This window comes from Oryzias latipes, chromosome 23 (assembly GCF_053564925.1).
Source record: "Oryzias latipes strain Hd-rR chromosome 23, Olatipes_Hd-rR_3.1".
Taxonomy (NCBI): Eukaryota; Metazoa; Chordata; class Actinopteri; order Beloniformes; family Adrianichthyidae; genus Oryzias; species Oryzias latipes.
The window spans coordinates 21,767,895-21,791,082 of NC_136259.1; the positions used below are offsets into that span (position 1 = coordinate 21,767,895).

A 23,188-nucleotide genomic window follows, 5' to 3' on the forward strand; every position below is an offset into this window, starting at 1 on the left:
TTTTGGTACATAACAAAATAATTGACTAATTTTAAAAAAAGACATTAGATGGCAGAACGGTAAATTGACTTAAATACATATTGATGTTTTCATAACAAAACAAAAAAAAGATATTTTGTTGTTTCACTTCAGTTACAGGAAAGAACTGGCTGAAAAGGCTTTTATTTTTATCTCACTGAATCAACTGCTGAGGCTAAACTGAATCACTTGTTATGAACGGAGGGTTTTATTCCTGCTCACATGTATGAGAAGTTCCCATTTCATGAGACAAAGTTTCTATTATTTTTCAATCTTTTCCCACTTGTTTCAACTTTGGAAAATTGCAGGTTCAGCATCATGTGATAATCGGGTTATGAGTGATCATAGGCCAGCACTGTTCCATCTGACATGAACAAAAGCACTTTTACTTTTTTTTTTTAACTAACCTCTCAAAGACACTAAAACAGCTCCCCCGTGATCCTTCATGGCTAATCTCTCCAGTCTGAAACCCTCACAGTCGACTAAACAGCACTTCCTTTGATCCATGGTTTTGTCCTCTCACGGTGACGTCGTTGTGTGGAGTAAAAGTGCTCCCCTTCAAACTGGAACTTCTGGTTCTGTGTCAATAGTGATCATGTCTCCGTCTCCCCCTGCAGTTGGACCTTGTGCGGTGCAGCGGCTGGACACCACGGTGAGAACCTACTCCTGCTGAGAGGAGGAAGAGGGGGACCTTAAACTGTACGCTGTATGTAACACAACTCAGACTGTCGCTGTGTCCAATGCAAAGCTGTACTGAGGGACAATAAAAATAGATTTTGGATGAAGGAGTGCCGAATGAGGACAGCTTGAAGCGAGATGAGCCGATGGGAGCCAGCAGGGCCGGCTGCACGCTGCAGCTTCCTCCTGACTTCCTCTGATTCATATCTGTCCAAAAGCACCAGTCGGGTCCTGTAGAATCTGCTCATGGAAGGTTCAATGTCTCGCTTGCTTCTAAACAAAACAGATTAGTGTGTCTGATACATCGTAAAGAAACTATACTGTTAGTTACTCACAAAAATGTAAAAAAGAAAGTTTTCCCTAAATAAGCAATACAAGAAATGAAAAAATTGTTTTATGTGAATTATTTTGATAGTTTACTTAAATAAAAACAGTCTACTTCCTGTTAACATTAAATCTGTTCCACAAAAATAATCTCCGGTCCTGGAACCACACTTAAAATGTCATGAAACTGACCGATCAGCCTTTTTTTTTTTAAGTGTTATGTTTGTTAAGGTTAACTGGTTTCTTCAAGTTGATATAGTTACAACACAGATTTCTTTTTTCATTTCTTTTGCGTAACAAAAGAAAACAAATCCACAAAAGCAAAAGGTACATACATTTGTCATAACCCAAAAGAAATTAGTTTTCCCGTTAATGACTGTGCTGTGTGTCTTCTCTAAAGTCTGATTTCCATTGGTGCATCTGCTTTGTGTTTGCCGTTCGTCTGCAGTGCATCTGCGGTTTCGTCATTCAGAATTAACATAATGAATTATTAATAGTTTTTCAGTCAGACAACTCATACAGTAAAATATATTTATTTTCACATTCTTTTATTTTGGCATTTACATACTTTATGATAAATCACATGATTCTTGTGGAGAAAAAGGCTTTACATTGTCATGGTAAAATATTAGTTTGACATAGGATTTATCACAATGTAAACCTTTTCTATGTGGCAACAAACTAATTTAATCTGATTTCTTCTTTAGTGTTAAAATTATGAATGAACCTACCATTCATGCACTGAGGAAGAAATAAGGATTTCAATATAAATGCATTAAACTCTCACGAGTCTGTTAGCAAAAACTTCCACCATGAATTCCAGCTTTAAAACGATGGACGGGGAAAAACGAGGCTCAAATGGACGCTGATTCCTCTGATTATGACCTTGACGAGGTTTTGATTTTCTTAAATATTTGTTATCCTAAGTTTGTTAGCTACCACACAAAATCTCAAGGGGTTTAAAAAAAATTTCATTGACCTAAAAGTTGTTTTATGACAAGAAAAATAAAAGGTTTGTATCTGGTTTACATTTATTAATAATCGTCTTCAAATACCAGCTGATGTTAGGAGAGACCTCTGAGAGGAACTCCAACATGTAAGATTGATTAGTTATTTGAATTCAATATTCAATATTCTTCTCAAAACGGAAAACAAGCTCTGCAATTGGTCAGAGCAACAGAAAGTGGGCACTTTTTATCAATACGTCTTTATCAATTTTATTTACATATTTACTTTACAAAATGCGAGTAAAATATGAATTCATTTACAGAAATCAAATGTTTACATGAACTGTGGAGAAAGGTACACTATCCAACACTGACATCTAGTGTTCAAAATGGTAAATATGATTTTGATCCACACAAAGACTTGAGTTGAAGCTGCATCCTGATAGTTTCAATATGATCAGAAAAGTTACACAACAATACTGCAATCATAAACCACAGGATGAAAATAATGTTTATTTTAATGAACTTTGGGAACAAAAACAGATTTTTTTACAATACCTTTAGGGTATTTTCACAATAAAGCTGCTTGGTCCAGACCTGGAAGTGTTATGATTGTCATATTAGTTTAGCAGGTGCAAAATAGTATGGAGGGAAAAGAAATTTTTCTCAGCCTCTTTTTTAATGCTGTTTCAGTCAAAACTCTGAGTTACCAGCCAGTAAAAGTGATGTTTTCAGGTGGTTTGTTTTGCTCAAATCAAGAAAAGGTGGGACATTTTTATACTTGATTGTCGAGTTTGTAGAAAAGCCTGAATAAAACACAGGAAAAGTTAGTTTCCTGTAAAATTCATAACTGATTTTGAGACAAAACCACCTTTTTCCATACAAAAAATCTACTGATTAGAAATATTCAAAGATTTTTTTTTGTTGCTGTGTGAACTAAGTTATGTAATTTACATACAACACTTTTATGTTTTAACTTTGTAATATCAACTACCCCCCCACTCTAACCCCTTATTCCCCATCTCTGACATCCCACTCTGTTTCTTTCTCTCCTCTTTTGTTTCTTTGTTCCGTCCGGTCCAACAAGGAAGGCATAAAAATATAATTTTCATAAATGAAGCTTATCCTCAAATACAAAAGGGGTTTATTCAAATATACTCCCTGTCTGTCTGAAGATCCATAAACCCCACTTGTAACAATAAAATCTGTCCAATACAAGAGGCCTTCAGCTCTGATCTGCTTGCTACGCTGTTGGAGAGGAAAAGTTAGAAGAAAAAAAATGTCTGAAACTCCCTAAACTTTTTAGACAATGTTTAGCATAATCCTGAACTACTGTGTTTAAGAGGACTGTGGTTTCATGAACTTTGGGGGTGGTTTCGCTGCTTTCATTCATATACTTGTGAGAAAATTTGATTTGCTTTGATGTTTCCTTTAACTGTTATGCTACGTTCACAGTGGGAAGGATTTGCGTGTTCAAAAAACGCACTTTTAGCATAGGGTGTTCACACTGGACTGTTGCTACCCGATACTGGCGCGTGTCCCTGCAGCTGGAGAAGGCGCAGTCGTCGAAGCTGCAATCATTCATTTCTCCTTCAAACTCATTTGTTTCCACTTCTGTGAATTCAAAAGGACGCTACTCAAATATCGCTACCAAAGCAAAACCCCTCATTGGTTTAACTTTTAACGCACTTTTTTGTTCACAGAGCCCAAAAACTGACTTAAAACCGCAGAAGCCTGAAATGTGTGTTTGCATCGACTTTCATTGGTCACTCAAACGCGTGTTGTGATGTGATGTGAACGTAGCATAGGACGGGATTTTCTGATGAACTCCTGCCGCTCTGCAGAAACATTGTCTTAAAAAATATGATTTTTATTTTATTTTGGCTAAAAACGGCATAACTATCATTAAAAGACCACTGGAAACGCCTGAAAATAGATCAAAAGTTGATTCCTCCCACCAAAGTGTGAGGTACCAACCAGAGCAGTGTGAAAGTGACCTCCATGCACCTGCGTTCATTAACAAACTGTCTATTTTACTGTGCAGTTACAGTTCTGAAGGGGAGCCGGACCCGCCGAGGATCATAACAATCTGATGACATGCACTGCCAAGAAGCCCCGCCCTCTCCTCTCGCCCTGCACCAGGCGCCGGTGCTAAACTGTCCTGCAGGCTGCCCCCCTGTGTCACCATTTCTACCTTTTACATGTACAGTAACTTGTCAAAGCATAATGTACTGTGTATTTCTTCTACAGGAGATGTGTAGGTTATCTGTAAAATAATATAAATATGCCATTTTTAATATATACACACATAAATGTATTTAAAAAAATTGTGCAAAAAAAAATAGTCCCTTCCACCCCATTTAGTGGACCATAGATGAATATATGCTGCTCTTTAAACTATATTACCCTGTTCCTCCAGATCATTTTGTATATGGTTTTATTTTTTCATTTTAGTTAGTAGAGTCGTGGATGTCGTGTGAAAAGCTGCCCTCTAGTGGTGCCTCATTGAAGCACAGGCAAACTTCATTTTCATGAAACAAAACAACAAAAAAAAGGAGTTGAAGAGGACGAGTCGACGCAGCCAAGGACAACACAAGAGGCGCTGTTGCACAAACTTCCTCTCGGAGAACAAAACAATAAAAGCAGTCCGCCGTCATTTGTTGAACTGTCAGGAGACACAAAGTACACTTACAGCCAAGCTGGCCTTCTCTCCCACCCCCTCACAGATGAAATAACTGAAAGACAGACTGCTGTAGCTCATAGTGAAGTGTATCTGATCATGTTGAAGTGAGGTGACTTACATTTTCCAGTCCTGCCATCTGTCTTTGAGTTATTTCCAGTCCAGGACAGTCTTTCGTTTGTTTTTACATCGTCACTTTGCACGAACAAGGAATCATTTTGTTTCCATTTATTCTTTTTTTTTATTTATTACTTCTTGTACTTTGGTCTAAAAATATGTGGTGAGCAAACAAATTTTCATTGTCAATAAAAAACAGAAAAGCTTTTAGCGATTGGTCATTTGTGAAGTCCTATGATGGAATCAGTCTTTGATTTTTCTCGTTAGACGAGCCGACCCGAAAATCCTTCCAGGCTAACTTCTCTGAAATTTGCCTACTTGTCTCTCGATGTCTTTGAACACTTCTGGATCCTCAATGGTTGGAGTGACCTAGAAAGAAAACCACAGAGAAGGATTTCACATTTTTCACAGTAAAGTTTATGGTGGTCCTTCCCGAAAACACCGTTGACCTTTCGCTGATTTTTGCAGGGCATTGTGTTCTGCATCCTGATTGGCTGAAGACTATTGTCAGTCTTCTCTGCTATGTCTCCTGCACAGGATCTATTCAGTTTGACACTTTGACCTAAATCTTTGATTGCTATCAGATCGTTGTTTTTATTCTATAAAACTGGACTTGTTTTTATATGAAGGTTTTTTAACAAGAGAAAAGTACAAAAATTAGGCCTGTAACGATTCACCGACTTGATAGGTGAATTAATTTCTAGTCTTGTGATCCAATCAGATTGATCTGTCTGAGGCAAGTTGTGAATCAAATGGACTATTACACTAGGAGAAAAAAAGATGAAATTGATATTGGAAAATACCATTTGGATTGAGACACGGTAGGTTTATTTTACTATAATGTATAAACAATAGAATCACCGCAGACAACGCACAGGTGAAGACAGCAAAAACTGATCCAGCCTTCATTTCAGTCCAATGTGTGGAAATACTCTGAATTTAGCAAAGGCGTAACCTTACGGTGTGGTAGAATGTTGTCATAATTATTTGGATGTGGAAAAACAACAGTGGGCTGAACTTTAGGAAACTAAAATGTGAATGGCTTTGCCATTCATTCTTGTTTACTTGTTTGTTTGTATACATATTTATTTTAGACTTGATTATCTTGAAGAAATTCAAGGAATCTGGAAAACTTCCCCTGCACTGTTCAGTAGCAGGTATTTCTCTCTGAGTCACACTGGTTGAAGTTTTGGCTAAAGAAGTCCTGGAATCATTTTAGGTCAGTGAATCGGATCGTTCATCATGAATCAACGTCGTCTGTGAATCATATTGGCAACCAGATATTATGATATGAATCAAATCAAAGAAAATGATTTGCTACACCCCTAGTAATTATTGTTAAAATTAGATTACTAAGTTGCAGAATTTTCCTGATCTCAGTTTATTCTTGGAGCGTAATTTGTACTGTAAATGGGGTAGGACTATATGGCATTTAGTTTTTTTTCTTCCTTCTGCTCCAACAAAATGTACTGGGTGGATTCCATGTCTGTCTTCAGCTCTGTGTTGGAATGCTACATTCACTGAGAGAGTAACGTTTGTTCTCCCGTGCACAGAGAAGGAAAGTCAGCTGGGAATGACCGGCATCCACCCCCTATTGGAATATGGAGTAAACCAAATTATTATTTGCCTTGGTAAACAGAAGAATATTATAATTAAATAATGCCGAATAAGACAGTGTTCCCTCATTTATTGCGGGTGTTAAAAATGGCCCACGTCAGATAAAATCCACGAAGAAGTCAACTTCTTTTTCGATAATTTTAGATGTTTTAGGGCAATAAAACTCCTCACTACACACTTGATGCACTCTTCTGTCTTAGATGACCCCACCCTTACATTGACGTGTTCTCCCTACCATGACAAAGGTGGATAAAGGTGGAAAGATTTCATGTAATCCATGGACACCAGTGAAGATCACAAATCATTGAAGAAAAAAGGTTCAGAGCACTGTCTAGTGGGTCTATATGACCCATCTCCCAATGTAAAAGTGCCTAAGATAGCACAAGGGTTAAAACCTCAAAGGTCAAACCTTTGTTGAAAAATAAGTGCAGGGTTATAGAACCCATCAAACAGTCTAGAAGGAAAGAAGAGAATGCATTTATACACACCACTGGAACGGCTGCTTTACCTTATAGGGTTTGCCGTTGATCAGGTTGGATAAGGAAGAGCGGGGAATTTTTCCGGAGCGAGTCTTTGGAAGTCCTTGAACGAAAAGAACGTTCTTAAAGGCAGCCACAGGCCCAACGGTGTCCCTCACCAGCTTCACAATCTCTGTCCTCACTTTCTCCTCAGTGTCCCGCACCTCTGAGTAGCGAAAACCATCACTTTTAGATTGAATCATGAGGAAAGGGCCAGCAGGGCGACTCCCCCATCCTCACCATTTTTAAGCACACACAGCGCTAAAGGAATGTGACCCTTCAGGGAGTCCTCCAGACCCACGACTGCGCAGTCTCCCACTGCAGAATGGAGCAGCACCGACTGCAGACAAAACAGATCCCCAAGTGAGCAAAGCCGGGTTCCCTCTGAGCCGCGTCTCCATGCACAGCCCGCGCACCTCCTCCAAAGCTCCTGCTGATAACCTGTGACCTGCTACGTTGATGACATCATCAGACCGGGACATAATGTAGAGGAAGCCGTCTTCGTCCAGAAAACCTGCATCCATGGTGTCATAGTATCCCTCAGGGATCACAAATTACACGATTATATTTTCAGCAAACAACTTTAGCAATTCCAGATATCCACACCAGGGGGCAACCTTCAACTTCCCCTAAATCTTATCAGAACAAGTCTAGTTATGATCATGAAAGCTTACAGGGAACTTAGAGAAGTAAAGTTTCTTGAACAAACTCTTGTTCTCCCACAGCGACAGCGCTGCTCCAGGGGGTAAAGGCAGCCTACAACATTAAAAACAAAACAAAAAATCAATAACAACAATAAACCAACCTGTCAAGTCATTTTTTTATGAAATGGACATTGCCATGTTGGAGCAAGAAATCTTTCATGTGAGGGATTGTGAGTCAGCCTGAGTAAGTGTCTCCATGGCAACCACTCTTGCCAATCAGGAGTGAGCTTGTTGGAAGTCCACACCCCTACCACAAGAAAGCAGGCTACGCAAAACCTGTCAATCAAACTTTTCGAATAACTTGCTGTACTGGAAAAACATCATGAAAATAAAAAATAGAATTCTAAAGAACATTAAAAAAACAGGTAGCAAATCCAGAATGGTTGTTCTGACAAACATAATGATGAGTAATAGCTGTTTATTTCTTTTTAGAATTCTTGGAGCCAGCAGGTAATTCCTGTTTGGAACTTTCCTTACTCTTTGTTTACAAGATATCTTTATTACCTGAAATGTTACTCAATTTAGATTTTGCATGGAATCTTTTTTTTTTAAGACAAAAATTAACATTTTGAATTGAGTTTCTATAAAAAAAAAAAAAAGAATGGAATAAACCCAGATTAATTATACAGTATTGCAACACAAATCCACATTATTCTCTTTCTTTCACCCCAGCAGCCAATGCTTTTCAATTCAGCAAAAAGGAAAATAAGGTAATAACTTAATTTGTTTGCTTGTTAGTTTTGTAAAGAAACACTTTAAAACTCATGTATTAAGTAATTATTAACTAATTCATTAATTAACTAATTTCAAACTCAACGACTAGAAACTCCTTTTTTCCATCAGTTTTTTTTCTTTTTAACACTTGTGTATGTTTGCATATAACTCTCATTAGAACCCCCCCCCCCCCCCCCCTTAATATAAATCTCCCATGATTCTTTTTAAAGGTCAAGAAGCTGCTTGTGTCACCTACCTCACCACAATATTTCCCAGAGTTCTCGGCTTCACCTCCTGCATTTGGTCATCAATGACTGTCACTAAAAAAACAACAACACAATACTAGTGCTGAATAATTATTTATGTCTGCAACTGCTGGTTTTTCTCATTTAAAAAAATAAGAATAAGAATAAAATAATAAAATAAAAAATATTTACCATTGTAACCTGGAACGGGTTTCCCAGCCTGGCCTGCAGGTGGCGTAAGTGAGCCTCCCAGACCCATAAAGGAGGCTGTAATGGCAGAACCGGTTTCTGACGAAAAGACAAATGAATCCATTAAAATTCTCATCTAATCCAGCAGTAGGTTTTCTCTAAAACCCACAAGCTCTCTGGGTTACCCCCATAATGCAACAGCTCAGAAGCTATTTCATAGCTGGCGTGGCCTTTTGAGAGCGTCTTTCTGAAAGAAACCCGTGTGGCTTTGTGCTGCTTCTTTGAGGCAGCGTTAACCTGAATTACACAGAACTACGGGGAGCTCCTACAGGCTGGTCAGCTAAACCCAGCAAATGTGCTCCATCTCCAGCAACGGCTCGCCTGGCAGGCCTGCTCGCCCACCCAGCAGAGCAAAAACAGAATCAATCCAGCTCAGCGGGAAGATTACATCACACACAGATGCTCGCGCTCGCTAACGTCTACTGTGTTCAACACATCTGATCTCCATCTCACTGTCCAGTCGCAGCGTTTCCTTCCATCCTAAATTCAGTAAATCTCACTAAATAGATTCTATCACAGCAGTTTATGCTTAAATTTATCCCACAAGAACCTATGGTAAACTGTGTTATTATATGTCTGATGCAGGTAGGTAGGTTTTTTAAGGCGCTGATTGTTTCACTGGTGGCTTACCACCCCGACTATCTACTCTATTGACACCGATTCTACAGGCTCAGCCACACAGATAAGTCATGCGGAGCCCCGTTTCTTTAAGGAAATGTGTGTGGGAGCTGCAGGTAAAAGTACTTGAATCTTCAAAAAGAGGAGAATTAAAGGAATACGGAGCATCCATCATTTCCCTCCTTGGGCATGCAGTGTAAATTCCAGGCTTTTGGTGACTCATGCTCCCCGTGAAGGACTTTTCCAGCCCCAATAAGAAGCTGTTTAAAGCAACCAGGAAAACCCAGTCGATTCCTTTCACACTCCAGACTGCACAACAGCCAAATCTAACATGCAAGACATGCATGCAAAAAGCAGGATGCTTATTAAGACCTGGAGGAAAAGCCCAGGCAACAGGTCCCTGCAGGGGTTCACACCTGAGCTGCAAAACTCCTGAGATGTTGCAAGAAGGATGAAGCTGGGAGGGAAAAAAAATCATATATTTGAATGATTTTGTGTTCAAAATGAGCACAGGAGTTTATTCATCTACTAGGATAGGATGCTGGAAATTACCCTGCTGTTAGAAATTATTAAATGTGTGAAATATTATTTTTCCACCACAGCACAACAAACTTCAAAGACGCAAAGTGCTGCTGATGGTGGAGGAGGGTCAGACATGTTAAAGAGGATGTGGGCTTGCAGGTGGCAACACTTTTTATTAATAAAAGGTTAGAAACTCTATGAAGTTTTCAAAGCTCAGCATCGAGCGTGCCAACACACCTACAGTACATTTCTTAGGACATTTTAAGGTAATTAGCCAAACCTGCGTGGGGATGGTTGAAGAAGCGTCAGAGCTCCTCTGATTTCCAGACAGAGCTGCTCGCTTCCTGAGTCACTTGGGCTCCTGACTCAGATTCAGAACTTTATCAGGGATGGCGAGTCAGAGTTCTCTGTCAACCCCAAGTGCTGTTGTCGTTTACTAATCCAAAATAAGACCATGGTTACTGAAAACTTTTGGAAGTCAATTACAACTTGGACTTAGTCAATTCCATTCACTGAGAAGTTTAAACTCACATGAAACTCTGCTAACCTAGAAGATCACAGACCTTCACTGATTTCACTCCAACATCAACAAATTCTACCCATCTGAACAAGAACACTTTGGTAAAGCCTTAGGGTGTATTCAGACTGGACACATTTTGTTCACTTAAAGTGAACCAGAGTTCAATTCCCCAGATAATCTGGAACAGATTTTCAGATCCTCTTTAGAGGTGGTCCAAATATAGCGGACTGGGGCCAGATTAAACGGTTCTTCCAGTCCGAATACACCCATGTTGACCCGTACGGCCGCATCTCAGAGAGCCTAAATCTTGCTTTTCTTAAGCCTTTCAGAGTAAACTATCAATCAATCGGCACACTAAAGAACCATTTTTTAATTAAATATTTTATATTTTTGCAGCTCATTTTCCTAGCTGGAAGTAAACAACTCGATTTCTAAGGCACCACCTTTCGCTCCTTGTGGGTGCCGCCCATTTCATGACGTCAATCTAGATCCGTCCTCAGCAGCGTGTCTGTTTTTCGCCAACAAAAATAAACTACATCTGAACTTTTGCAAAGATAGATGTGCGTATTGTTCATATAGACGATCACCACTAGCTCCGAAGAGAAAGTGGGTGTGAGTATTAGCCTGGGGGTGGTGCTGACAGTGCAAACTCTTCCTGGAAGGGGCTGTTCTCCCTGGTTCCCATCACAGTGTCAGAAACCGCTCGTTTTTGTGGGTTGGGAATGGCTGGTGCTCAGAGAGCAGGGTTTTAGAGTAATGTTCAGAGATGCATGAATTAATCAAAATACAGCTTTGGGATTGTTTATATTGTGGAATGAACATTTTATTACAATTAAAAGCTTTAAAAAAGCTGATTTTGCATGATATAGACCCTTTAAAGGGAGCACAGTTGCATTTCCCCTTGAGGTTCATTCGGCCAGCTTAGGGGACATCATAAAAATGGAACGTACCATTGTCATTTGTGTTGTAAGTGCTTTCTGAAGTATTTGTAAGACTAATGTAAGTTGTACGCACGTACATTATGCATGGGTGAATGCGCACAGGCAAAGCCTTAATCACAACTCCCCTCACCGGTAGTTGTGATTTTGCGGGCCAAAAGTGGGCAAACCTGTATGAGGCATAAAGGTCGTAGGCCGATCGGTGAGCCCATTGAGCGAAAATGTTCATGCACATTTCTTCCTACAGGAATACTGCTAGACAACACTGATGCAACCTGCGAGGGTAAGTAAGAGTAAAGTAGGTGAGAAACAGGCGTATCGTACAGATTTTTCCATTTTTTCATCTTCCCCCAACCCTGCAAACTGGGCAAGGAGTCAGTTGGTGCTGTTCACATAAGAGCGCTTCTCTGCTAATACATTAAGAGTCGCCTCTAAATCCTGAGAAGACTGAGGTCCTTTAGAGAGTGTAGGACACTGCTTAGAAATGTTTATGGCACTGTAGTTACATCAGTCTCTCTCTATGCTGTGATCTGATGGAGTAGTGGGGTTAAAGAAGTTGGACAAACTGATGACGGGCTAGCTCCATCCTGGACTCGACATGGAAACAGAGTACCTTGTGAAAGAGTGGCGGATGTTAGCAAAGCCCCCCCCTCTTGCGAGACAGTGGGGATGTTGGGGAACTACTTTACCCACAGACCACTGCACCCTCAATGCAAAACCCAATGTTACCGCACTGACATCACATAGATGACTGACTGCTGTTGTGTTTTTATCACTTTCTTTGAACAGCACTTGGTTTAGTTCTTTCCCATTTTAGGATTATTTTGTTCCATTTGTATAGTTTTACCCTGTATATACTGTAGTTTATGGTCGGTTTTATTTATTTTATTATACATACCTTAACAATCGCATAGTTTTTAGTACATCCGAAGTTCTTCATGATCTAATGTCCCTCCGGGGATCAATGAAGTCTTATCCATCTATCTATCCCTACATCTATAGGGAGGATTGGGGTTTCATGGCTCCTGCTGGGTTTCAGCCATTGAGGAACGAGCCTAAATGGCAGCTAGAAGGTCGCAGAAGCCGAATTTAGCCCGTTTGAGGACCATGAGCTCAGTAGACGTATGTGGTTTCTTGTCAGCTGGACTTCTGTCCAGTGACGTTACAAATGTTCTGTCATAAAATCCTTACTAAGGACAGAAGCACTGTGCCGCCTCCAGTCTTTAGATATAGATCAATAAAACTTTGGTTCAAACTGTTTGAGAAAGCATGAATTAGAGAACTTTTAATGAAAAGAAAGTCGCAGAACTTTCTGAAAGAACAGATTGCTTATTGATCTAATAAACACTTTATCAATAGTAATCATAGTAGCAATGCTCAATCCACTTTGAATAAAGAAGCAGGTCCAGCGCGTCAGGGAGTCTAACCCCTACAGGATGCTGTGAGAATTGTGTCAGAATCCCTCCTAACTGTCGATGGGACTTTGACACAACTACTGGACCGTGTCAGGATGAGTGTGCTGTTTAAATCTTGCTGTTTACAGCAAGAGTCAGGGCTCAGTGGCAGAGATTAACAGTCAGCCAGTAGACTTCGGGCTCAGATGAAAATAGACTGCATATTTTACAGTCGAGCAGGGAGACGCAACAGACTTCCCTGGAATAAATCAAACATGAAGCAAAGACCTTTCCAATCTTATCAAACTGCATCAAACCATTAGTTTTAAAATTTACATAAGTCCTTCTCACAAGAGGATCCCTTAACGTTTTCCTCAAACAGTGTAGGTATTGTATGAGCCAGACACTTTCATTTAAACCAATAGTCTCTGAGCTCTGGTTTAGGTGGACTACATTTAAGTCTTCTGTTATCCCCCTATAGGACCAGCTGGCTAAAGACCAACTCTAAACTCCAAAAATTGTGCTTTTGGTGTTTTTAACATGTTCTTGTGGCATTTTTCTCATGATGGAGGGCAAATACATAGGAAATGAAACCTAAAATTGCATTTCTGATTGTTTCTTTATTTAAATTGTTGTGAATCAGAAAAAGACGAAACAGCCCCATTGGAAAGAAAAAACTGTAGCAGCAAAATAGGTGCTACTATTGTTGGGCCTCAAGCTCCATTCCGATAGACCCGCCTTTAAACGACCAGATCTATGTACATCTTTGTTTTCCTCCTCTGAGCTACAGCTGGAGAGCTCCAACACTTTTGTTGCACCGGTAATGATAGGTTGGTGGTGTGAGCTGCTGTAAGCTAGCGGGAGAGAAGGTAAAAACGAAGGGATGATGGGAAATGAGGGCAATCTTACTTTGCACCAACAGTCCAGCCCACAACTCGGAGATGAATTTCTAAAAAACTCCTGTTGCCCTGCAGAAAATATGTCCTAGACTCAGGTTCATTGATTTTGGCTAGAAATGGCATTATCATAATGAAATGACCACTGGGAATGATTTTCAAAAGATGATCGGAGTCAGACTTTAAAGAGAAACATCTATTAATTGTGTGGGCCAAGATGCATTTGAATATACATTTTCAAATGTAATTTTTTATGTCAATGTTCAGTTTTTCTATTCCTTTTAATCTTTAAACTGGAACAAAATTAAAACGTTTAACATCATGCTTTTGTTTATTCACAGCATCTATTTACTGTGTATCACACACTGTCACTACTTTGGATTTATAGCTCTGACGTTCTTGAGCAATTGCAATATGATAAATTGGATTTAGCATAATTACAAAATGTCTCCCTATATTCCTTAAGTTATAAATCACGTGTAGTGACACAAATTAATACATAAGTGCCTCATTTAGTAGTATTTAGTCTATGACATTATCCACACATGCCTATGACATTGTCTAGTTAACATCTCACGATCTGCTGTGGAAGACCTTGCGAAGCCTCAAACACGGTTCAGCATCAAATTGAAAACTGGCATATTTTTATGTTTCTTAAACCAGCTGGAAAAGTGTGTACAAAAATAGGCCTAAATAAATAAGGCCCCAAGTTTTCAATGCTGCTACACTCTAATAAAAGACTATCAAGAGACTTATAGGAGAGCTCCAACAATTTAGTTATAAAGCTTCAAGTCCAGATGAATAAGTTTTAGCTTCAGGGTAATATATCATGGATGAATGGATCTTTTTTGGTGCCTTAGGGCCTTTTTACAGCACAGCAGTTGGGCCGTGCCATAGTCCATCTGGACCTAAAGTACAACTCTTTTGGTTACTAGGATTGCTTTGGGCCGTCCCCAAGGACTGGTGGCTGGCCCACCCTGCAGGGGCGCGCCACACAGCCCCAACCTCTGGATTCAAGAACAGAATAGTGGGGCTGTAACAGATCCCACAGCCAAAACGAGTAAACGCCTCCCCTCACCGTTAGCATCGCCCACTGACTGATGGTATAAAGAGTTGATGAGTGCAGCCAGGGTTGGCGAACAATCAGCCCCCTGCGGCGGTTTCGGCACGACCCCACTGCTGTGCTGTGTGTGGGTTCTTAATGAAACCTGCAAGAGACTTTGTAACAAATAACTGCCAATGGAGAAAAACTGAGAATATCTTACAATATGACTAATAATAAATTGATCTTAAAACTTTGAACCCACAATTTCTTTCAATATTTCACCCAAATTCAAGTTAATTTCCGATAATCCAACCTGCAACTTGATCTTCTGCAGTTTCCTGTATGCACACATCAACTCCGATACAACAAGTGAAAACCATAAAGGCTTAGAGCAGGTGTATATTTGTTAAAACTTCTTTAAGTATTGATATTTGATACTTCAAATTCAAACCACCATATCAAAAGTGCAGCAATGTTTGTTACATAGATGACTTCAATGGGTCATCTCTAAGGCCTTAGTCACAGGTGCCCTCACGGAGTTATTTAGCGGGCAAAAAATAGTCAAACCTGAAACCAAACTTCAGGTTTTTTCCTTAGGATATCAAAACTTTATAGATTAGATTTAAACAAATGACCCCCCTGGTTTCATTTCGTCAGCTACAGTCCAAACCATTTCTGATAGAAAATGAACGATTTTCAGTTAAAAATGCACCTATTCTGTTTTAACATCTGCTCATGCTCTCCCACTGTCTTGATAATTGGCGACTCGAAAGACAGGATAATATATGCTAGCTGCAGTCAAGAACACACACATAATTTGCTAATTAGTCAAGCTGTGTCACTTTGTCTCTTTTACTTGTGTACAGTACACACATCTTGGTTTCAGTCTCTTCTATTTCCAACCTTTGCCTTTTCAATTACAACCTCCCCCGCCTCCTTCACAGTCTCTTTCCTTCGGTACACAAGCAAATCAATCTTCCTCTGGCCTGTTGAACATGAGTTTGTCCAGTGAGATGTGCTGTGTAAGTGATGAATGGGTTGAGGAAAGAAGGGGTAGTTGGATGACAAACACAGAGGAGTAGAAAAAGCAATATGTCGGCACCAAGAAGGAGCCACTGAACAGTCAAAGTCTGCCGGTGAGCATAGAAAATAGCTGGAGTTCATGAAAGTTTTGATCTTGACCGCCTTTTCTCTTCACAAATCCTCCAGCCTGACACTTCTTTTCAAAAATCAATGAAATCTCAGCCCTCACAGCACACAGCATGACCCTGTTTTTCCACTCATTCTGCAGAGCTGACTTGACAGCCAGGTAATGTTGACTGAAGGGCGGCTGAGGAACTGATGCTGCCGTCAGGGCTGACGTTAGCACAGAAAGAAAGAAAAAAAGAAGAAACTCAAGGATATCATCATCTGTGCAATATTTTTGCATAATTGGAAATATTGATGAAATGATTACATCAGGGAAGAGAGCGCCTGAGAGGGGAGAATATTCAAAGACAGGAAAAATTAAGCAGCAACGGGATGGAGACAAATGTGTAATTTCATCCTATGCAGCGATGCAGGAGGAAGGAGGGAACAGAAGATAGATACCATAGAGGAGAATAAATAAAGAATTTCTAAGATGTTCATAGCAGAGAAAGTTTCTATCAACTTCCATATAGAACATATTTCCCAATCAATGTGTCACTATTTTCTGAATCAACAAATCAAGGGAAAAAATATTGAAACCTTTCCGTAAAAGGGGTTATTCTGGTATTATTTGAAGTAGAAAACTCTGAACTATGAGAGACTAAATGAGAAATCTTAATTCAGCTTTATGTAGCCTAGTAGTGTTTGTTGCATCAGATGGGTTTGAACTTGTTCACCACTGTAAAAGGAAATGTAATTATCATGAATGGCTGACATTTCCTTTTTAAATATTAAGATAGAAGCTCGGTTTACAAGTTAAGAGAAACCATCATCTTTAAAAGAAGCTGAAATAAAGCCAAATTAAAATTGACATTAAGAAAGACATTTCCTCAGACACTAATTTAATGCACATGGTGTAAGAACAAACCAATGAAAAGTCTTCAATCGGAAGTGAAAGTCCTCAATCAGTCCTCAAAGTGAAAGATGAAAACAGCAAAATGATTTGGTGGCAACGTCCTAGCAGCTGCAAAAGGTTATTTATGTCATCTACAGAAAACAGGGGAGGAACAAAGATGAGAAATTTCCCATCTAACTTGGAGTCCAACCTCTTTCCATTACCTAGAAGCCTCTCTTATCGGCTCTTAAACAGCTCTCCTCATTTGCTCGGAACTCGGTGTGTGCATACAAATGTAACACCTAACTTTCCAATAAAATCCAAAGACTTTTTGTCTTAAAACTAAAAGATAGATTTTGCTGGAAAGATTTCCAAATCCACCTCCCTCGTTAAAAAAGGCAAAGCACAAGCTCCCAATAAAAAAAACATGGTAGCACAAATGCGCCGTCTCATTCCACAAACCTGATTGTAGAAGTCACATCTGTCACCAGACACACACAAAAAAAATGTTTTAATGAATGTAATGTGTTTCTATGATTCAAAACCATTGGAATAAAGAATAACTCAGAAATGAAAGTTTAATTTGTATTCATATATGTCCATCATGAGCAAAAATGCTACAAGAACATTCTGTACTTATCAGGTGAACTGAAAAGGACAGAAGTGTAAAAGTAAACACTTCTTTAAACTGTTTTATATTAAGAAAACGGCTAGAAGGGTAGGGGGAAAAAGTGTATCCTCAAGTAGCACCATCTCCTCTTTCAGTTCATCCTAAACTGCTGCAGAGCACTGATACTTCAAGTCTAGAGGAGAAACACTGCGACCCCGGTTATTGCGCTACCTTGTCCATGTTTTGAGTAAGTGAATACTTGAAGCTTAAAAGCCCATTTTCTAAAGAGAGAGTCATTTTCACAGATGTGTGAAGCTTTTCTTGGCAAACCCTCACAGAGAAGGACAATGTATGAAGGCCAGCCCTGCCAGCTCTACTTTCTGCAGAGTCAAGAAATTTTAGATAGCTGCTTTCCGCAGGTACGGTTAACTTTTTTCCTAGATGACTCGAAGCCTCAAAGGCAATCGCCGTCTGAAGGGCTGAAAAAAACACACAACAAAATGAAGAGAGGGAAAGGGCGACGCTTCAACGCCTGAAACATCACACCAGGTTCTTCTTTCACCTCTTCACTGGTGGAGCGGCCAAAATCTGCCAGCTGAAAACACACATTTGTTGCTAGGCAACAGCCGTGACATCAGCATCTTTCATCCTCAGCACTGTCAGCCCTCCTACTAGTGGCATTTGGGTCTTAAAATAGACCTCAGATTATTACCGAGCTTCAAAAAAGAATAGATTGTCTCAGTTACACGTGAGTGAGCTCGGCTACCATCGGGAACAACCGTGACCTTCTTTTATTTTTATTCAAGATGCACACAAACAGGAGGATAAAAGTAAAGGGGGGTTAAAAAGAGCAATTTGTCTGTTTTGTGCTATGATGAACGAGGATGAATCAGCACAGGAGGTGACGAGGGAGACGGAAGATGATTGGGGCCGCGGCACAGAGGGAAAAACAAGCATCAATTCTCCGTGTAAGAAAAAGTCATCATCATCAGGAACAACAGAGCAATACGTGATGCTGACTCGGTCAAATTAATCACTGCCAGCTCTGCCGGCTTGTTGGTATAATTAAATAATTCCAGCAAAGTGGGCATTTAGCAGAGCATGAGTGTGATGCCAGAAATTACATTATTGTTCTGAGTAAACCAGAATTTAAAGAAAAAAACCATGTTGGAGGCTGTGACCTTCTCCCTCCAGCGTGTCATGTGACCACTGAAACAAACTGGCTGCTTTCGGCTCAGCTAATCGGCTTTCATTTATCAAGTCAGGGTCTCGCACAAACCTAAAGGGAGCCGGCTCTTCTATGAGACCTTTTCCCTCATCGGCCGAGATTCACTGCGAGGCAGACGGAGCCTCGAGGGAGAGACGGATAAGTGAACCAAACCTTCAGGCATTTCATAGTTTCTGCAACAGCTGAGGAGCTGCTAGGGTGAAAAGTAACACCACAAGAAGACAAAACGCTTTAGGATTAACTGACAAACAATCCTGACTGTTAAATGGTACCTGAGATTTTAGAATAAAGGCAAAATATTCAAAAAGTAAAATACAATTTAACTTAACTCAATAAAACTAGATAAATAACATTTTGATGCAATACTAGTAGAAAAACATTTATATGGGTGGAGTGCTGATATATTCAAGGTAAATTACATGATATTAAGTATCCTAAAAATATCTAAAGGAAGATCACTAAAATCAACAGCAGTTGAAAGAAAGTCTTGCACGACAAGTCCTTAAAATTCTCCACTTTACAGTGCAGAGATTTTCCAGTCAGTGTGCACATGGAGGCAGCTTCAGGGCTCGGCCGTATTGCACAGAGAAGACAAATTGAGTCTTTAAACCGATTTCCAATGAGGCCCTTTTCGTCTCTCCTGCCGGAGTTGGGAGACGAGGGACAGGACTCCTATATGGGTTTCTGTCGAGTTCAGCAAGCATCAGTACCCGAGGTCATCCTGCAAACGCCAACAGCACTTTCTCTTCAGTGTAACTCTATCCAGTAACAAGCTGTTTTTATGCTTCTAGAAAAAGCTGGGGAATAGCACCTTTAAGTGGATTACAGGTCTTCACAATGTCTGCATTTATTTGAATCCCTATGGTTTGGGCCCTTCGTTTTTCTGCAGTCAGTTAAATCTTCTTAAAATAAACTGTCAAGTAGTATTCTTAACTCAGTGTAAATTAAACAATATAAAGACACTAAACTTGCAATAAAAAATATACCTATATTAACATGGTTACACTGTTTTTTCCTGATATTCAAAATTTTTAAAATTAACAAGGATCAAGCAACACTTGAGACAATATTTTCCCTTTTTGTTGGACTTTTCATCATAACGACCCAATTGATCCGGAATCGGACGAGTGGGCCAATCTGCACTCAGATCGCAGGTACGATGAGTGAACAAACGTTGGAGGTCGATGGGTTTACAGCTACCCGACAAGATTATTGATTTCATATTTAACACAGATATCTCACACAGCATTGATCCTTCACCCCTGCAGGCTGGAAAGTGCCAGAAAAAAAAGAGGTGTTTAGCAGTGACTCTTTGCAGGAGCTGACACATTTTTCATGCCTCACTGGTACATTGGAGAGAAACCAATCAAGCCAAGGGAGGTAGGGGAGAGGGCATGACGTCAGCATGATGGCACACCAACCAGACAGCAGACTTCATTACAAATCAAAACACTTTCACTTAAGAATCAATTGAAAAGGGGGTCTGTGGGGAAAAAAAGGCATCACAGGAGCCGTGACCCTAGAGTTGCAATTAAATGATCAAATCCCACACCCCTCACCATCCACAAGTCAACTGCGAGACAGAGGAGAAGTACCCTCTCCCCCTCTCAAGTTGCAACCTCCAAACTGAGCTACTGTGCTTTGAAAGGGCAAGCAATTAAAATGATTTTCGTGACTCACACTCTGTTAGGATGACATTAATTTAATGTGCAACAGTGTAAACCCGGCCCTGAAATATTGGATGTGATAATGGAATTTTTAAGCAGAAGAAAGTCATTCTGCTTGATTACCCACAAATTATTTCAGTCTTGTTGGAAAGAAATAATCTATAAAATTAAGTCTATAGTATGTTTTTGGATTCATACGTGCATTTCTTTTCTTTGACATGTTCGGATGTTAAAATTCTGTAAAAAAAGAACATTTGAATTAAATGACAGATTCTGTTCTTTGCTCCTCTTTAGGGACGTTTCCTGGTCCTCACACTTCTACCTGAAGGGACAGCAAAGTCGCTTTACATGTAAACTCAATTAAAGAACCAGTGAAGCTTCTTATATAACCTTCTTTGTGAATTAAGGAATTACATTGTCTGGAATAAAAAGACATTAGCTGTACTTCAGGCTTAAGCAAACAATCTTACTGTAATTTTAGATGTGTTTCAAACAATGATCAACTTGTTAACGTTGACGTTTAAAGCATTAAAGTAAAAGTCTATAGGTATGTTTCAAAAAACCACATTTTTGGTTTGTGATTTTTTTTGTCCATAAGTTAGCTTTCAAATGATTTTCACTCAATGAGGCTGTAGAGTAAAAATGTTCATGGATATTTTTTTCTACGAGCGTGCTGTGAGTGACAGGTCTCAGCAAATACAACTAAAAATTTACATACTATATATATATATATTTGGCCTGCACAATATATCGCAAATTTATCCTTATTGGAATATCATGCTGTGCAATACCCATATCGCAAAAGATGGCGAAAATTCAAATAAATGCTAACCTTAACAATCTTATGGAAGCTTGAAGTATTTAACGAATCAATTAAATCCCTTTATGCATTTGACCAATCAGATGGAGCCCTTTTATGTTAGATGTTCGCCTCCTATGAAGATGAGGGTCATTTGGAATGTAATTTAACTTATTTAAACTCTTATTTAAATTGAACAGTTGCAGTGAAATGGAAATGATGTGTTTAGTTGTTTTGTCATTTGTTCATGTATCCCAAGTCATTTCATCATCGTAATATTAATCACTTATATCGCAAATAGCGAGTTTCCCTCATATCGTGCAGCTCAAATATATATATTATATACTGTATATACATGTATAATCTTGGATTTCCTCATGACTATGTTACTTTATTCTATTATAGTTTTTATTGCATGTTTTGTTTTATTTTGTACTATAGGGCCTTTACTCGTATCAAGGAAGTATAGTGTTTTTTTCTAATGCGTCTACATGTACATTTTTTCAAACCTATAGCCTGCACCATAAGAAAAAATCCCCTTCAGGGAAAATAAAGTTGTTTCATTTAAAAAGATAGGATAGGATAAGATGGGATCGGATTTGAAAGAAAAGGAATGGAATTCAATAGAATTGATTTGATTTGAATGCCAAACATGCACGATTATTTTAATAACATGTTCCACTACCTACCAGTCTGCCACCAGTGATCCAGGACAGGAACCCCAAAGTTCTTCTTTGCCCATTCCAGAGTCTCCACGTCGCATCGCTCTCCTGCCACAAACAATGACTGCAGCCTGCAATGAAACAGAGCACGTCTCAGTCACCGTCTAATCTAATTTGAAGCATCTTTATCTGAAAGAATCTCTCATTTTTAATGGAGTCATCTTTGTAAAGCATCTCCAGCTAACTGAGACTGAGTCTCAGTATCTGGACAAATCTGAGGTGTGACAGATTATCTTGATCTCCATTAATAGTGACTCCAAATGTGACGAAATCCGTTCAAGCTCATCGCCCAAAACCAACTCTTCCTTTTTTCTTACAGACTTTTTAGGACATTTCAGCAAAAACCCTAAGAAATTGTGTGAACTTCTGCAAAAATAAAGTCTTCAATGCCTGAGTAAATTCTAAAGGGAAAAGTTTTGAACCACATCCAGTTTTCCCCTTAGCCCCTCCAGCTTTGACAGAAGCATCCTTTCAATTTTCTTTTTTTAATCCACATTGTGAATCATCTTTTCACCTTTGTCACCTAAAATATCAGTCTGCTGCCTTGACAATCGGCCTGTTTCCAGGATTTGGTCAGACTTCTCGGGGGAGTGAAGGTATACCTCTGAATGTAATCACCTCCACTCCCACAGACTGCAGTCATCAGCTCGATGACATATATGTTAAATAAAAACACAGTTTACGTTTGTTCTCGAGTCTAAAACCTGTATTTTAGACATCTAAAAATCCAAATTGTTTCTTAGTCTCACTACATTGTTTGCCAATGAAGAGACACATTTCAACTTATTTACAAAATCAACTAAAATTATTCAAATCCAATTTTTGCGACTATTTTTTCTGCTTTAAAATGTGAACACCTGCTTCGTCTAGAAATCGCACTTTCATGTCCTGATGATGACCCAAAACAAGCCAAACGTTCTACCCGGTAACTTATCCGACGTCTTATCCAAAACTTCCAACTGAAAGTGTTTTTGCCCCACGGAAAGCTGTAGAAAGGCATTTTAATCATCTTTAGGTCACAAACAATAAACAGAATGGTAAACTGTGCAAAGTCTTAGGGAAAAAGCTCCTTTATTATTTTAAAATGTTTCATTTTTTTTTTTTTTTATCAGTGTTTTTAATAAAGGTCAATTTTTCGTTATTCTCTGTCACAATAAGAACAATCTTTTGCTTTTATCCTCATCATTTGATATAAATTTCCTTTGCAATGAACAGATTTGATAAAGACAAGGTTTTCTTTAGTCTGTTTTATCCTTGAAGCAGCAACTCTTACTGACTCTTTGCACAGTCTATCCCAGGGGTCGGGAACCTATGGCTCGCGAGCCATATATGGCTCTTTTGATGGTCACATGTGGCTCGCAGACAAATCTTTAATTATAGTTTTTTTTTTCATTA

General features: G+C 39.3%; 2 protein-coding genes across 23 annotated transcripts in view; one reads left to right on the forward strand and one right to left on the reverse strand.

Annotated features, from left to right (window-relative positions):
* ppfia2 (PTPRF interacting protein alpha 2) overlaps positions 1-4,974 on the forward strand; it is a 153,989-nt gene extending 149,015 nt beyond the window's left edge. For 10 of the 19 annotated variants that reach the window (XM_078941848.1, XM_078941850.1, XM_078941851.1 and 7 more), the window contains 2 exons: positions 636-724; positions 4,012-4,974. In XM_078941848.1, coding sequence (XP_078797974.1) covers positions 636-691 — 56 coding nt within the window. In that variant the 3' untranslated portion in view covers positions 692-724; positions 4,012-4,974. The remainder of the gene's footprint in view (positions 1-635; positions 725-4,011) is intronic. The other 9 variants (XM_078941849.1, XM_078941852.1, XM_078941854.1 and 6 more) reach the window with 2 other exon arrangements.
* acss3 (acyl-CoA synthetase short chain family member 3) overlaps positions 4,864-23,188 on the reverse strand; it is an 83,880-nt gene continuing 65,555 nt past the window's right edge. For 3 of the 4 annotated variants that reach the window (XM_023952413.2, XM_078941863.1, XM_023952411.2), the window contains 8 exons: positions 21,761-21,864; positions 8,755-8,850; positions 8,574-8,637; positions 7,574-7,655; positions 7,316-7,438; positions 7,140-7,239; positions 6,890-7,065; positions 4,864-5,133 (listed from right to left, as the gene is read on the reverse strand). In XM_023952413.2, the coding sequence (XP_023808181.1) occupies positions 5,059-5,133; positions 6,890-7,065; positions 7,140-7,239; positions 7,316-7,438; positions 7,574-7,655; positions 8,574-8,637; positions 8,755-8,850; positions 21,761-21,864 (820 nt within the window). In that variant the 3' untranslated portion in view covers positions 4,864-5,058. The remainder of the gene's footprint in view (positions 5,134-6,889; positions 7,066-7,139; positions 7,240-7,315; positions 7,439-7,573; positions 7,656-8,573; positions 8,638-8,754; positions 8,851-21,760; positions 21,865-23,188) is intronic. The other variant, XM_023952412.2, reaches the window with a different exon arrangement.